Below are 14,719 nucleotides of genomic sequence, written 5' to 3'. Positions count from 1 at the left end.
AATGCCAAGCTTTCCTTCTGTTTTTTAGTTAGTTCTTAGTCCCAAGAAAGGAATGGTTGCTTTTTTTTTTTTGGCAAAAGAAGCTCCTAAGCACTTTTTGTTTTCCTTTTTTTTGGTCAGTTGTGGGACTTGAACTCTAGGCCTGGGCATTGTCCCTGAGCTCTTCATCTCAAGGCCAGTGCTCTACCACTTTGATCCACAGTGCCATTTCCGGTTTTCTGGTGGTTAATTGGAGATAAAAGTCTCATGGACTTTCACTGGCTGGTTTTGAACCATGATCCTTAGACCTCAGTTTCTTGAATAGCTAGAATTACAGGTGTGAGCCACCATGCCTGGCTTCCTAAGCACCTTTTGCAAGATTAATTTGTATCTGGAATTTTTTTTCTAAAAATTATTTTTGCAATGTCTAAATACTATGAACAATCTCTTCCCAAACTAAAAAAAGAGACCATCATTTGGGATATTAATGTCTAAAGCATAACATAATGGGGTTTAGGTCCATACATCAACCTAATGTTCAATTATTTCTTTTTTTTCCTTTAGTTTTATTAACATTGATTTTTTACATCATATTTCAAATATCATGTTTAACAAACAAGTATTCAGGAGGGAGTCTTTATATGCAATCACTGGCGGCACATAGATTTTAGAACGTAATTAAAATTAAGCTGAAGGTTTGTATGTCATAGATAATATCAATCTCTATAACATTGTGCCTACAGAATATATAAGCCATCATTCATTTTTATGTCTATGTAGTTATGTTTATATCTCTAAGACCATGATCTGCAATATTTTTCCTGTCAAAATTTTTAGCAATTATACATTAACTATTACCAAGATAGAGTATGAGCTTTGCATTTTATGCCTATTCCTATTATTTCCTGGAATTCTGTCTCCCCCACTGTTTTACCTTCACACACACACACACACACACACACACACACACACACACACACACAGAGTTACATCTTTTTTTTTTTTTTTGCCAGTCCTGGGCATGAGCTCAGGGCCTGAGCACTGTCCCTGGATTTTCTCAAGGATAGGGCTCTACCACTTGAGCCACAGCACCACTTCTGGCTTTTTGCTATATGTGTGGTAACGAGGAATTGAACCCGGATCTTCGTGCATGCTAGGCAAGCACTCTACCCCTAGGCCAAACTCGCGGCCCCACATCCATTTTTTTAAAAATTGTAATTAATAGAAGAGTTACAGTTATATTCGCCAGATAGAAGGTGCATTACTTCACATGCATTGATACTCCTCATGTTTTTGTTCCCATTTCCCTCCTCCTACCCCTCCCCTCATCTTGTTTTTTCCCTTCCCTTTCCTATTGCAAATAAACAAATAAATATATATAATATATCAGATAACAAGGTAAGATACTGTAGCAATATGAGAATAACCAAGGGACAACAAAAGAGATGAGAAATAACATAGTACATTAAGAACAACAATCACATTATATAGCTCTTATTTTCATATCCTGGAGATCCTTTCATTTAGTCTCATCCTATATGGCCTTTTGTATCTAGGTTTTGAGCTATTTTAATTCTCTGCTTGGAGAGTCCTAGATATGTACTAATTATTACAAATGAGGGAAACCATTGAGCCTATGTTCCTTTGGGTCTAGCTTACTTCCCTTAATATGATTTTTTCCAAGTCCTTTTTTCTTTTTCTTTTTTTCTTTTTTCTTTCCTTTTTTTTTTTTTTTTTGTGTGTGGGTCATGGGGCCTGGGCACTGTCCCTGAGCTCTTCAGCTCAAGGCTGTCGCCCTACCCTTGAGCCAAGCTCCACTTCCTGTTTTCTAGAGGTTAATCGGAGATAAGAGTCTCAGGTCCTTTTGTGCCCAAGCTGGCTTTGAACCTTGATCCTCAGATCTCAGCCTTCTTGAGTAGCTAGGATTACAGTGGCAGCCATGGTGCCCAGCATGTTCAACTATTTCTTCCTCTTTTTTTTTTTTTAAATCATTCAGATGTTCATGGGTGGTTCATTCTCATATGGAATTGCCAGCCTCACAGTTTACATCTGGGCAGCAGTGGCTCCTGCCTGTAATCCTGCTACTAAAGAAGCCGAGATCTGAGGATTGAGGTTCAAAGTCAGCTGGGCAAGAAAATTTTTTTTTTTTGTCAGTCCTGGGGCTTGAACTCAGCACTTCCTTGGGCATTCTCAAGACTAGAGCCCTACCAGTTGAGCCACAGCACTACTTCCAGCTTTTTCTATGTATGTGGTACTAAGGAATCAAACCTGGGTCTTTGTCCATGCTAGGCAAGCACTCTACTACTAGGCTATGCTTCCGGTTCCAAGAAAGTCTTATCTCTAATTAAGCAAAAAGAAAGGAAGAAAGAAAGAAAGAAATCTGAAAAGCTTGTGGTGGAGTTGAGGCTCAAATAGAGTGCTAGCCTTGAGCAGAAAAGCTGAGGGACAGTACCCAGGCCCTGATGAGTTTAAGCTCCATAACTGACACAAAAACAATAAAAATAAAAGTAGTCTAGAGGCTGGGAGTTTGGCCTAGTGGTAGAGTGCTAGTATGCACAAAGACCTGGGTTTGATTCCTCTGTTACCACATACATAGAAAAAGCTGGAAGTAGTACTGTGGCTCAAGTGATAGAGCTCTGATCTTGGGAAAGACCAAGGACAGTGCTCAGACCCTGAGTTCAAACCCCAGGACTGGCAAATAAATAAAAATAAATAAAAGCAGTCTAGTATATAGGACATAATATGCTGAATATGTAATTATGACTGTGTAGCAACAACAAATGATCCAAGAAGAAAAACCTTAGTATCTTCTTTTTGTAGTTATTTTTCTTACTTCAAAAGGCACTATACACATAAGTGAACATGTTAAATTGAAACTGCTCTATTTGCAGTGCAACTATTTGAAGATAATAAAAATCTCAGATCTCTTTAATGCACCTTCTATCTGGCAAATATCATGTAACCCTTTTACTAATTACAATAAAAAATAAATAAAATTAAAAAAATAAAATAAAAATCTCAGATCTCATAGGCATTGGAATGTAAAGGATTTGTTTGAATTCAAAATTGGAAGTCTTCAAACATTTTATTTCTAGAACTCATCATTTAGAGGGATGGAGAACCTTTTTTTCTGCCAAGGGCAAAATGATCAATATAGACTAATAGGCCTTAGGAAGCTGACTGAGAAGCAGTATTTATTTCTGTCTCAGTATGTACCAAGCAGTCTTGTGGCTCTTACAAAGCCTAAGGCAGATAGATATTCCCTACCTTTAAGATAATTGCTTTTTGACCTCTTGGTTTCTCTGTGCTATTATTTAAATATATGTTTCATAATTTCCTAAAACATACTATCTAGATTTAATGTGTGTATGTGTGTGTGCACATGTGTGCGTATGAGTGTGCCAGTGCCGGGGCTTGAACTCAGACCTGAGCACTATCCCTGATTTTTTTTTTTTTTTTTTGGTGCATTGTGGGGCTTGAACTATGGGCCTGGGAGTTGTCCATAAGCTCTTCAGCTCAAGGCTACCACCCTAGCTCTTGAGCCACAGTGCCATCTCCAATCTCTGGTCTTTTTTACTCAAGGCTAGCACTCTACCACTTAAGCCACAGCTCCATTTCTAGCTCTTTTGATGTTTTTAATTGGGGATAAGAATTTCATAGACTTTCCTGCTTTGGGTGTCTTTGAACCATAGTACTCAGATGTCAGCCTCCTTAGTAGCTAGAATTAAAGCCATGAGCCACTGGCACCCAGCTAAGGATTTGCACTACTTAACCTCTTTTTAATATACATTTAGTAATTTCTTGGGATATCTTCACTATACTTTTTTCTTTCTCCATTACTAGGATTTGAAGTCAAGGGCCTCATGCTTGCTTGACAGGTGCTTTACCACTTCAGCCATCCCCTCATCTAAGAAAAAGCATATTTATTTTTTTCTTCCTTTTTTTTATTTTTCTTTTTTCCAGTTCTGGGGCTTGAACTCAAGGCCTGAGCACTATCCTTGGGCTTTCTCAAGGCTAAAGCTCTACCACTTGAGCTACAGCACCACTTTTGGCTTTTTCTGTGTATGTGGTACCAAGAAATCAAATCCAGGGCTTTGCGCATGGTAGGCAGACACTCTACCACTAGTTCATGTTCCTGGTCAGAAAATGTATATTTCTTTTCTATTTTTTTGTTTTTTTGTTGGTTCTGGGACTTGAACTCTGGGCCGGGGTGTTGTCCCTGAGCTTTTCAGCTCTATTACCACCCTACCCCTTGAACCACAGCACTACTTCCATTTTTCTGGTGGTTAATTGGAGATAAAAGAGTCTCACAGACTTTAGTGCCCAGGCTGGCTTTGAACCATGATCCTCAGATCTCAGCCTCCTAAATAGCTAAGATTACAGGCATGAGCCACCATGCCCAGTTGTATATTTCTTTTTCTTTAGGACTGCTGGAAGTTTTGTAGTTTCTAATATGTTGTCTATATGCTCATTTGAGAAATTCTTGATATTTGCCTCATCAAATGTATTTAAGACTTTTTTTTTTAACCTTGTAGACAGTTCAAGAAGAAGAAAGAGAGATCTACAGACAGCTTCTACAGATGGTAACAGGGAAACAGTTCTCCGTAGCTAAACCTACCACACATTTTCCTTTACACCTGTGAGTCTTTAAAGCATCTTTCAAATATATTTAATTTTATAATTAGTTGTTTGGTATTGAATTAACTGCTTCTCTTGCTAGGTCTCGATGTCTTAGTTCCAGTAAGAATACATTGAAAGACTCACTGTTTAAAAATGGAAATTCTTGTGCATCTTTTATCATTGGCTCTGATACTTCATCATCTGGATCTGCCAGCATTTTAACTCCCCAAGAACAACTGTCCCATAGTGCATATTCCCTATCGTCGTATACCCCAGATGTTGCATTCAAATCCAAAGATTCTGATCCTGGCCGTCAACCTCACAATGATCAGCCCTCTATTCTACATCAGCCAGATAATCTACCAGCATCAAATACACAATCTGATGGTAAGAAGATCATACATTTTAAAACCTAATAACCAATTAACTATTACATGTAGCATTTTAATACACATATAATAAATTTAACACATAAGATTCTAAAATATAGGTAATTTAGTTAACCATGCTGTAAAAAAAAATTAATAAAACCTACAAATAGAATTCCTTTTTCTTTTCCTCCCTTCCTGCAAATAATTTGATGTAATGCTTTCTTTACTTCAAAAAAAAAATACATTGTATGGCAGAAAAATACATTGTATGGATAATACTAGGATCCTGGACTAGTACACATATACTACTTTACATTAGGCCAAACTTGTGGCCCCTGTTTATTTTTATTTTATCATTTAATAACTAATCATAGCACTCTTGAGGGATGATGGATGATTCTTTTTTGGGGGGTGAGGGGGATCTGTCATGGGGCTTAAACTCTGGGCTTTAGTGCTGTCCTTGAGCTCTTTAGCTCAAGGCTACTACCCTACCCCTGGGCCTGGGCGTTGTCCCTGAGCTCTTTAACTAAAGCTACTACCTTACCCTTTGTGCCACTTCTCATTTCCTTTTTCTTTGTTTTGTTAGTCCTGGGCTTGAGCTCAGGGCCTGAGCACTGTCCTTGGACTTTCACAAGGCTAGAACTCTACCACTTGAGCCTCAGCACCACTTCCAGCTTTTTTCTATGCATGTGGTACCAAGGAATCAAACTCGGGTCTTTGTGCATGCTAGGCAAGCACTCTACTAGTAGGTCAAACTCCCATTTTCTAGTGGTTAATTGGAGATAAGAGTCTCAAGTTCTTTAGTGCCAGGGCTGGCTTTGAGCCTAAATCCTCAGATCCTAGCCTCCTGAGTAGCTAGGATTACAGGCATAAGCTACCATGCCTGGCTTCAGAGGATGATTCTTGTCTTTCATTAGTATTTAATACCGAATATAAAAAATAGGGTGATAAAAATTTCTATATTTTAGATTTTACTTATAGTGTTATTTTCCCTACAATTTATATCTAATTCAGTTTTAAAAAGCATGAGCTTAATTAAGGCTTTTAAGAAATTCTAGCACATTTTTTTTTCCCCCCAGTCCTGAGGCTTGAACTCAGCCTGAGCACTGTCTTTGGGCTTTCTCAAGGCGAGAGCTCTACCACTTGAGCTACAGCACCACTTAGGGCTTTTTCTATGTATGTGGTACTGAGCAATTGCATCTGAGTCTTGGTGCAAGCCAGGCAAGCATTCTACCACTAGGCTGACACCTGGCTCCAGAAATTTCAGCACATTCTTATTCCCTAAACCAGGAAGTAGAAGCACTGGAAGCCAGCTCAGCACTGGAGTAGATTCTGAAAGGACACATCTGATACAAAGTTTAGGAGCTTAAATAAGCATCTAGGAAATGTAACTTGAAAGAATTTATTAATGAAATGTTTTTTGTATTTCCTTTTTAGGGTCAGACTCTGTGATTTTACTCAAGGTGAAAGACTCCCAGACTCCAACTCCCAGGTAAGTTTAGGAATAGTCTTTTTTTTTTTTTTTTTTCTTTCCCTAAATTTTGGTCCATTTTTGGGGCTGAACTCAAAGCTTGGATACTTATTGCTCCTGAGCTTTTCTGTCTATGGATAACTCTCTATTGCTTGAACAATAGCTCTGCTTCTGTTTTCTGTGGGTCATGGGGTTTGAACTTGGCCTGGGCGCTGTCCCTGAGCTCTTCAACTCAAGACTACTTACTGCCCTACCCCTGGGCCTGGGTGTTGTCCCTGAGCTCTTCAGCTCAAGGCTATCACCCTACCCTTGGGCCAAGCTCCATTTCCTGTTTTCTAGAGGTTAATTGGAGATAAGAGTCTCAGGTCCTTTTGTGCCTGGCTAGCTTTGAACCTTGATCCTAAGATCTCAGCCTCCTGAGTAGCTAGTATTACAGGCGTGAGCCTGCTGCTTCTGGGTTTTTTGTTGGCTTTTTTAGGCTTTGGAGAAATTATACTATCATTTGATTGGATACAGTTTCTTGGTGGAGAATTTTTGCTAGTACCAGGGCTTGAATTTAGAGCTTGCTCACTTGCTTGCTCACATCTGGCACTCTAGCACTTGAACCATGCTCCGAGCCCTGCTTTGTGCTAGTTACTTGGAGGTCTTGAGGACTTTTCCCAGCTGGCTTCATACTGAGTACCTCTAAGATCTCAGTCTCCTGAGGAGCTGGGATCACTGCTGTGAACCATTGAATATTTTGACTCAGACTGATAAAAACAGAAAAATTCCTATGAGTAATTTTCTAGCTTAATATCTTTTTTTTTTTTTTTTGTCAGTGGTGGGTCTTGAACTCTGGGCCTAGGCGCCATCCCTGAGCTCTTCAGCTCAAGCTAGTGCTCTACCACTTTGAGCCGCATTGCCACTTCCATTAATAATATATATTATCTTGATACTGATGTGCTTTTTCACATAATGGCATTCTTTCATGCATGTAAAAACTATTCTAGACTTAATTTTTCAGTTGAGCTTTGGTCATCTTTTTTACTTATATATTTATATTTGATTCATATTTGTGTTTTTTCATTCTCAATTACAATTTATTTATGTCTGTTAGGTCTTTTTTATTCTGTAGTTATAAAATAGTCTTACAGTTGTTTAACAGTCTTTGAACGTTTGAAATGATAGCTTTTGTTGGTTTAAAAAAAATTGAATTTTTTTCTAAACCTTCTTCTCTTTTTTTCTCCCTCCCTACTTATAGTCCTACTTTCTTCCAGGCAGAGCTGTGGATCAAAGAACTGTAAGTTATTGTTTTGGGTATTGTTTTTCTTATTGGTAACTTCATTTTTGATTAGAAGAATTCAAGCAATTAGTCATCTTAATTATATTTAGTCTTTAGCTTTAAAAAAAATTGTATTTAGACTCTTTAAGTTGTTGGGTTTTAAAAATTCTTTTAAAGTCTTGATATTTCTATTTTCATGTTTATAAACTCTGTAACCGTTGTTGAAACTAAAAAGAATTAGAATATTATTTCAGAGCAAGCTTTTTACGGAAGGAAATAATGACACTTGGAAAAACTAACTTACTGAATAGTTTTGCAGTTTGAGAAATCTCTGAAAGCATTGTCCCCAATTGCATGAACTTTGAGTTTTCCAAATCTGGACTTCGTGACTTTCAAGAAAAAGAACTAGCAACAATGCAATAAATTAAAGCTTGTTAGAATCTTACTTTCTTCTTTAGGGTCAATTTCATTTTGGAATAACCAGTATTAAGTTTCACTTTTTGCCATAATCTTAGAACATTTACAAATAAAAAGAATGATCATTCAGGAGGCTGAGATCTGATGATGGCAGTTTGAAGGTTGTCCTGCCTCCACTTAACCAGCAGAAAGCCAGAAGGAAAAGTGTGGCTCAAGTAGTAAAGAGCCAGCTGTGAGAAGGAAAGATGAATGAGAGCTTGAGGCCCTAAACTGAGGCTCTGTAACCACCCCTCACCAAACAAAAAAGGGCCACATATTTACAAATCCCCATTAAAGTAATTTGTATACATTGAGCAACACATTAGCATAATCATTTCAGTTAAAAATGATAGAATAGTTTTAGCAGCTCTGCATTGTTTTACTCTACTCTATATTAAAATGTAAATGTGGTGAGATACAAGTTAGTGTAAGGATTTTGGACTTTCTTCATGAGAGCTTTATACATGAATGTTGTGTGTGGGACGGGGTGGTCATGAGGCTTGAACTCAGCCTGGGTACTGTCCCTGAGCTCTTCAGCTCAAGACTACTGCCCTCTATACCTGGGCCTGGGCAATGTCCCTGAATCTTCAGCTCAAGGCTAACACTCTTCCCTCAAGCCAAGCCAAGCTCCATTTTTCGGAGGGTAATTGGATAAGAGTCTCAGGTCCTTTTGTGCCCAGTCTGGCTTTGAACTTTGATCCTCAGATCTCAGCTTCCTGTGTAGCTAGGTTTACAGGCATGAGCCACCATGCCTGGAAAGAGTTCTTTACATTTAACATTCACTGTACAATAATAATGTGACTGATGATAAAGGGCAGTCTATTTTTGTTTCATTTTCTAGAACTAGTGTTTATGATTCTCGAGCACGAGAAAGATTTCGCCAGATTGAAGAACAGAAAGCATTGGCCTTACAGCTTCAAAACCAGGTAAAATAAAGTTGACTAAGATTATAAATTGAGACTATTTTGGAAGATTATCTGACTTTGTATAGTTGCCGTTTTGACTGCAAGATTGTGTGATAGCATAGCATTTTATAAGTCTGTCCAAATAAAACTGATCCATTTATATTAGTCAAATGGTGGATTTTTTTTATCCTACTTACTCTGAAGTTCTCTCTTTAGAGATTACAGGAACTGGAACATTCGGTACATGATTCAATAGAACTGCATCTTCGTGTACCTCTTGAAAAGGAGATCCCTGTTACAATCGCCCAAGAAACAGAAAAAAAAAGTCATAAATTAACTGATAGTGAAGATGAATTTCCTGAAATTACAGAGGTAAAATACTATGTCCGCAAATCTTGTTTAGAAAGAATTACATAAAGTAATAGAATACTTTTTACTTTATTTTAAAAGTTTATTGAGTGGGTAAATGTCAGTGCCTCATGCCTGTAATCCTAGCTATTCAGGAGGCTGAGCTCTTAGGATTGTGGTTCGAAGCCAGCCCAGGTAGGAAAGTCCATGAAACTCTTACCTCCGATTAACCACCAGAAATCCAGAAGTGGCACTATGGCTCAAAGAGGTAGAATGATAGCGAAAAAAACTCAGTGCCAGCACCTATAACCTGAGATCAAGCCCCACAACCTACCCAAAAATGGTGTTGAAAATTTCTGGAAAAACTATAAATTCCCCTAAACAACCTCAGTGAAAAAACATTTGATTAATTTATACCTCATTTCATGTGCATTTTTATTTATGCAAATGAATTTGAATTTATTTTGGAGCTTGTAATAAGACTTTGAACTCAGGGCACCCATTCTTTCTTTTCTTTTCTTTCTTTCTTTCTTTCTTTCTTTCTTTCTTTCTTTCTTTCTTTCTCTCCTTCCTCCCTCCTTCCTTCCCTCCCTCCCTCACTGCGATCTCTCTCCCTCTCTCTCTCTCTCTCTCTCTCTCTCTCTCTCTCTCTCTTTCTTTCTTCCCAGTCATGGGGCTTGGATTCTGGGTCTGGGTATTGCCCCTGAGCTATTCAGCTCAAGGTTATCAACCTACCCCAGGGCCTGGGTGTTGTCTCTTAGCTCTTCAGCTAAAAGCTACTGCCCTACCCCTTGAGCCACAGCACCACTTCCCAGTTTTCTAGAGTTAATTGAAGATAAGAATCTCAGGGAGTTTAGGGACTTTAGTGCCCAGGCTGGCTTTGACCTAGATCCTCAGATCTCAGCCTCCTGAGCAGCTAGGATTACAAGTGAGAGCCACCACCAGCAAACAAAATCGCCTGGTCTTCCTTAGCTTTTTTTTTTTTTTTTTATATTGGTGCAATCCATTTTTTTTTTTGCATTTTTTTTATTGTAATTAGTAAAAGGGTTACATGATATTTGCCAGATAGAAGGTGCACTAATTCACATACATTGATACCCTTTCACATGTCATGGTACCCATTTCCCTCCCCCGCCACACCCCCCACCCGTCTTGGTTTTCCCCCCTTCCCTATCCCTTAGCTTTTTTTTGTTTTGTGGTCATGGGGCCTGAACTTGGCCTGGGCACTGGCCTTGAGCTCTTCAACTCAAGGCTACCTACCACCCTACCTTTGAGCCAAGCCCCACTTCCCATTTTCTAGAGGTTAGTTGGAGATAAGCGTCTCAGGTCCTTTTGTACCAGGGCTGAATTTGAACCTTGATCCTCAGAACTCAGCCTCCTGAGTAGCTAGGATTGCAGGTGCAGAGCCATCATGCCCAGCAAACAAAATCTTTTCTAAGAAAATACTGTCTTAATAAACTACCCTTCGAAGCCAATGCTGGTGGCTCAGTGTGTAATCCTAACTACTCAGGAGGTTGAGATCTGAGGATTGAGGTTCAAAGCCAGCCTGGACACTAAAGTCCATGAGACTCTTATCCAGTTAGCCACTAGAAAATTGGAAATGACACTGAGTATCAAGGGGTAGGGAGGTAGCCTTGAGCTGAAGAGCTCAGGAACAGCACCCATGCCCAGAGTCCAAGCCCCATGACTGACAAAAAACAAAATGAAACACACACAAGAAACTACCCTTGGGCCAGGAGTGTTGTCTAGTGGTAAAGTGCTTGCCTAGCATGCACAAAACCCTAGGTTTGATACACAGAAAAAGCTAGAAGTGGTTCTGTGGCTCAAGTGGTAGAGTGCTAGTCTTGAGAAAGCCCAAGGACAGTGTCTAGGTCCTGAGGTAAGCCCCAGGACTGCCCCCCCCTCAAAAAAAGCAACAACAAACTACCCTTTATTCCATTATTACCTTCTATGAAAAATTCTGTTTCTTAAGAAATAATTAAACATATTTGTCATGGGTTTAGAAAGTTTAATAGCAAAGTGTTATTCTATACAGTAGAAATTAACATGAAACAAAGGTCTGAATGTGCTGAAAAAAGAATGGAGAACTAGATGGAATAGCAGGAATTATTCAGGATGATTACTAGGGAAGGAATTTAACTAAAATGTTAGAGAGAAGTAAATTAATTGTAAATTGACAAGCAGTTGACTGATGATAAATACAGTCTGGAGATTGGTGAGCAGTATGGTTTGTCTGAAGCCCTGTTCTTTAATTTTTATCATCTTGTTTTCTTAGGAAATGGAAAAAGAAATAAAGAGTGTGTTTCGGAATGGGAACCAAGATGAAGTTCTCAGTGAAGCATTCCGTTTGACCATTACACGCAAAGATATTCAAACTTTAAACCATCTGAATTGGCTCAATGATGAGGTACTCTTGCACTTATTTTTGTATATAAGTAATAGCAAATGGAAATTAAGGATGCTAGTTCACTGTTTCTGTAAACATAGTCATCAAATGATTTGCATCAGAATTCCCACTTTAGGCCTCTTTTCACTTGCGTATGAGAAGAAGTGATAGAGATATATGTTTTCAATTAATAGTTCAGGTGATTTTATGTACTTTAATGTAAACAGTCTTTTTTTTGGCCAGTCCTGGGACTTGAACTCGGGGCCTAGACACTGTCCTTGGGCTTCTCAAGACTGGCACTATACTACTTGAGCCACAATGCTTCTGGCTTTTTCTGTGTATATAGTACAGAGGAATCAAACCTATGTCTTTGTGTGTGCTAGACAAGCACTCTACCATGCTTCTGGCCCAAGTATACAATTATTTATTTTATTATTACTATTTTTTGCCAGTCCTTGGGCTTGGACTCAGGGGCCCTTACCATGATATTTTTAAAACCAACATTGAATAGTTTAGATATATATGATTTTTTAGAAGAATTATATGTAATAATAACTTCAGAGTATTAGGGAAAAGTTAGGACCTTTACGTCCCAATTTCAATTAAGTATTAATTACATTATGATTTTCATACTGATTTTATTCATTTGTTGTTGGTGGTGATGGGGTTGTGGGTCATGGGGTTTGAACTCTGCCTGGGCACTGTCTCTGAGTTCTTCAGCTCTAGGCTACTGCCCTACCCCTGGGTCTGGGCGTTATCCTTGAGCTCTTCAGTTCAAGTCTACCACCCTACCCCCCTTGAGGCCCCACTTCCTATTTTCTAGAGGTTAATTGAAGATAAGAGTCTCAGGTCCTTTTGTGCCCAGGCTGGCTTTGAACCTTGATCCTCAGATCTCAGCCTCCTGAGGAGCTAGGATTACAGGTGTGAGCTAGACTCTGCTTCTGACCTTATTATTTCTAAGCTTATAAAAGCCTGTTTTATGTCAGAAGGATTTTTTCATAAAGAGGGGATCTAGGGGCCGGGAGTTTGGTCTAGTGGTAGAGTGTTTGCTTAGCATGCACGAAGACTCAGGTTCGATTCCTCAGTACCATATATATAGAAAAAAACTGGAAATAGTGCTGAGGCTCAAATGATAGAGTTCTAGCCTTGAGAAAGACCAAGACTGGCAAAAAAAAAAAAAAAAGAGGGGAACTAGGATTGCATACCTTAAGTAATTCCTTTCTTAGGTCCACTAAGAACATTTGTAATTGCTTGCCTATTCTTCTGGATTACACTCAAAAACTTTATAGCTATGGAAGACTTTTAGATACTCATTATAATAAGAACTAGATATTCTATATACCTACATCTTGTTCTTGTATTCCCTTCCAAATTATTTTAAATGTTTTTATTTTCTACTCTTGTGACTGGTGCCTGGGAAATAGATACTATAGTTTAACATCTCTAATCTATAGATAAAATGAGCAAGGTTAAGAAACTTTCAAAGTAATATAGCTATTAAGTAGCACAGCCAAGATTCAAACCCAAGCATTGGATCTATCTCCAGTATCAGGTTGCCTCAGAATCTTAAGTTTGATTCATAATGGGATCAGTTATATAGAACATAAGAGTCTTACATCATGTTGAAGATGTTGATTTTTTTTTTCCTGATCAGTTTATGTGAAAATGTCTGGAGTCATCCCTTCCTGAGTCTTTTGTCAAGAATGATAAGGAACATCTGATTTGGCACTATCAAGAGGAGAGGGGTTTTGTTTTGGCTCCTCAGATAATACCACATTGGCTCAAATAATAAGGAGGCTCATTAAGTCAAGGAGAAGTGAAAATAAAGCGTAAGCAAAAATGCCCATTGATAAGGTGTTTTTGATCTGTGGTCATGTGCCATATTTTGTCTGCCACTGCTGGAGAGAAAGTTATTTTAACGAGATTGAAGCCTCTTTGCTGTAAAGCAGGGAAAACCTTCTAGAGGGCAGGAGTGAGTAGGACATGAGCTGAGTTCTTGCACTTCACTGTGAATCGTACCTTAGTCAGAACCCTCACAAGAGATAGTATTCATCAGAACATAGTATTTTCTATGCCATGAACCTGTCATTGAATTTTTAGCAAGCAATGTTAACAGAAATTATTTTAAGGAGATGGGGAAAGGAAAGATTTTTTTGTGTGTGTGTCTGCTTTATTCTTTCTTTCCACACAGACCTATTTACTTTGTTTTTTGTTTTTTTTTTTTTTTGCTGGTCGTGGGGCTTGATCTCTGGGCCTGAGCACTGACCTTGAGCTCTTCAGCTCAAAGGTACCACCCTATCTCTGAAGCCACAGTGCTACATCCCACACCTATTATTTTATAGGGAGTGCTTTTCTTCTGTTTTCAGAATGCTAACCTTGAAAGTGGTGTCAACTCATGTTCGGTAATGATGAGGACATTGTAAAAGAATCATGCTTGTTTGGGTTTCAGAGTTATTGCTCTTGAGAAGTCAACATTCTGAGGAAATATTGGGTAGCCTTAAAATTTTAAAGTATATAATTCTCTTTCTCTCAATTGTGAATGCTGTTTTTTACAAGTAGTTTGTCCTCTTTTCAATTCTGTTCTTCCCTCAAATAGATACTTTTTTTAAAAAAAAGGCCGGGAGTTTGGCCTAGTGGTAGGGTGCTTGCCTAGCATGCACGAAGACCCGGGTTCGATTCCTCGGTACCACATACATAGAAAAAAGCTGGAAGTGGTGCTGAGGCTCAAGTGGTAGAGCTCTAGCCTTGAGAAAGTCCAAGGACAGTGCTCAGGCCCTGAGCGCCCACGACTGGCAAAAAAAAAAAAAAAAAAAAAAAAAATCAATTATCACTTCTTTTTATATGGCCTGTTTCATAGGCTATATTTAAATTTTAATGGAAAGCAGTAAATAACAGCAAAAACAAAACCCAATATAAAACTCA

The 14,719-nt window shown here is 38.6% G+C and overlaps 1 protein-coding gene across 2 annotated transcripts in view; it reads left to right on the top strand.

Moving 5' to 3' along the window:
* The window catches only part of Senp1 (SUMO specific peptidase 1), a 66,063-nt gene that overhangs the window by 30,566 nt on the left and 20,778 nt on the right, over positions 1-14,719 (top strand). For both annotated transcript variants that reach the window (XM_090324796.1, XM_090324789.1), the window contains exons 7-13: positions 4,515-4,618; positions 4,700-4,986; positions 6,408-6,462; positions 7,682-7,720; positions 9,000-9,084; positions 9,280-9,435; positions 11,687-11,818. In XM_090324796.1, coding sequence (XP_090180922.1) covers positions 4,515-4,618; positions 4,700-4,986; positions 6,408-6,462; positions 7,682-7,720; positions 9,000-9,084; positions 9,280-9,435; positions 11,687-11,818 — 858 coding nt within the window. The remainder of the gene's footprint in view (positions 1-4,514; positions 4,619-4,699; positions 4,987-6,407; positions 6,463-7,681; positions 7,721-8,999; positions 9,085-9,279; positions 9,436-11,686; positions 11,819-14,719) is intronic.

This window comes from Megascapheus bottae, chromosome 2 (genome assembly GCF_031878675.1).
Source record: "Megascapheus bottae isolate mThoBot1 chromosome 2, mThoBot2.hap1, whole genome shotgun sequence".
Lineage (NCBI taxonomy): Eukaryota > Metazoa > Chordata > Mammalia > Rodentia > Geomyidae > Megascapheus > Megascapheus bottae.
This window is presented reverse-complemented; position numbering and strand designations above follow the sequence as displayed.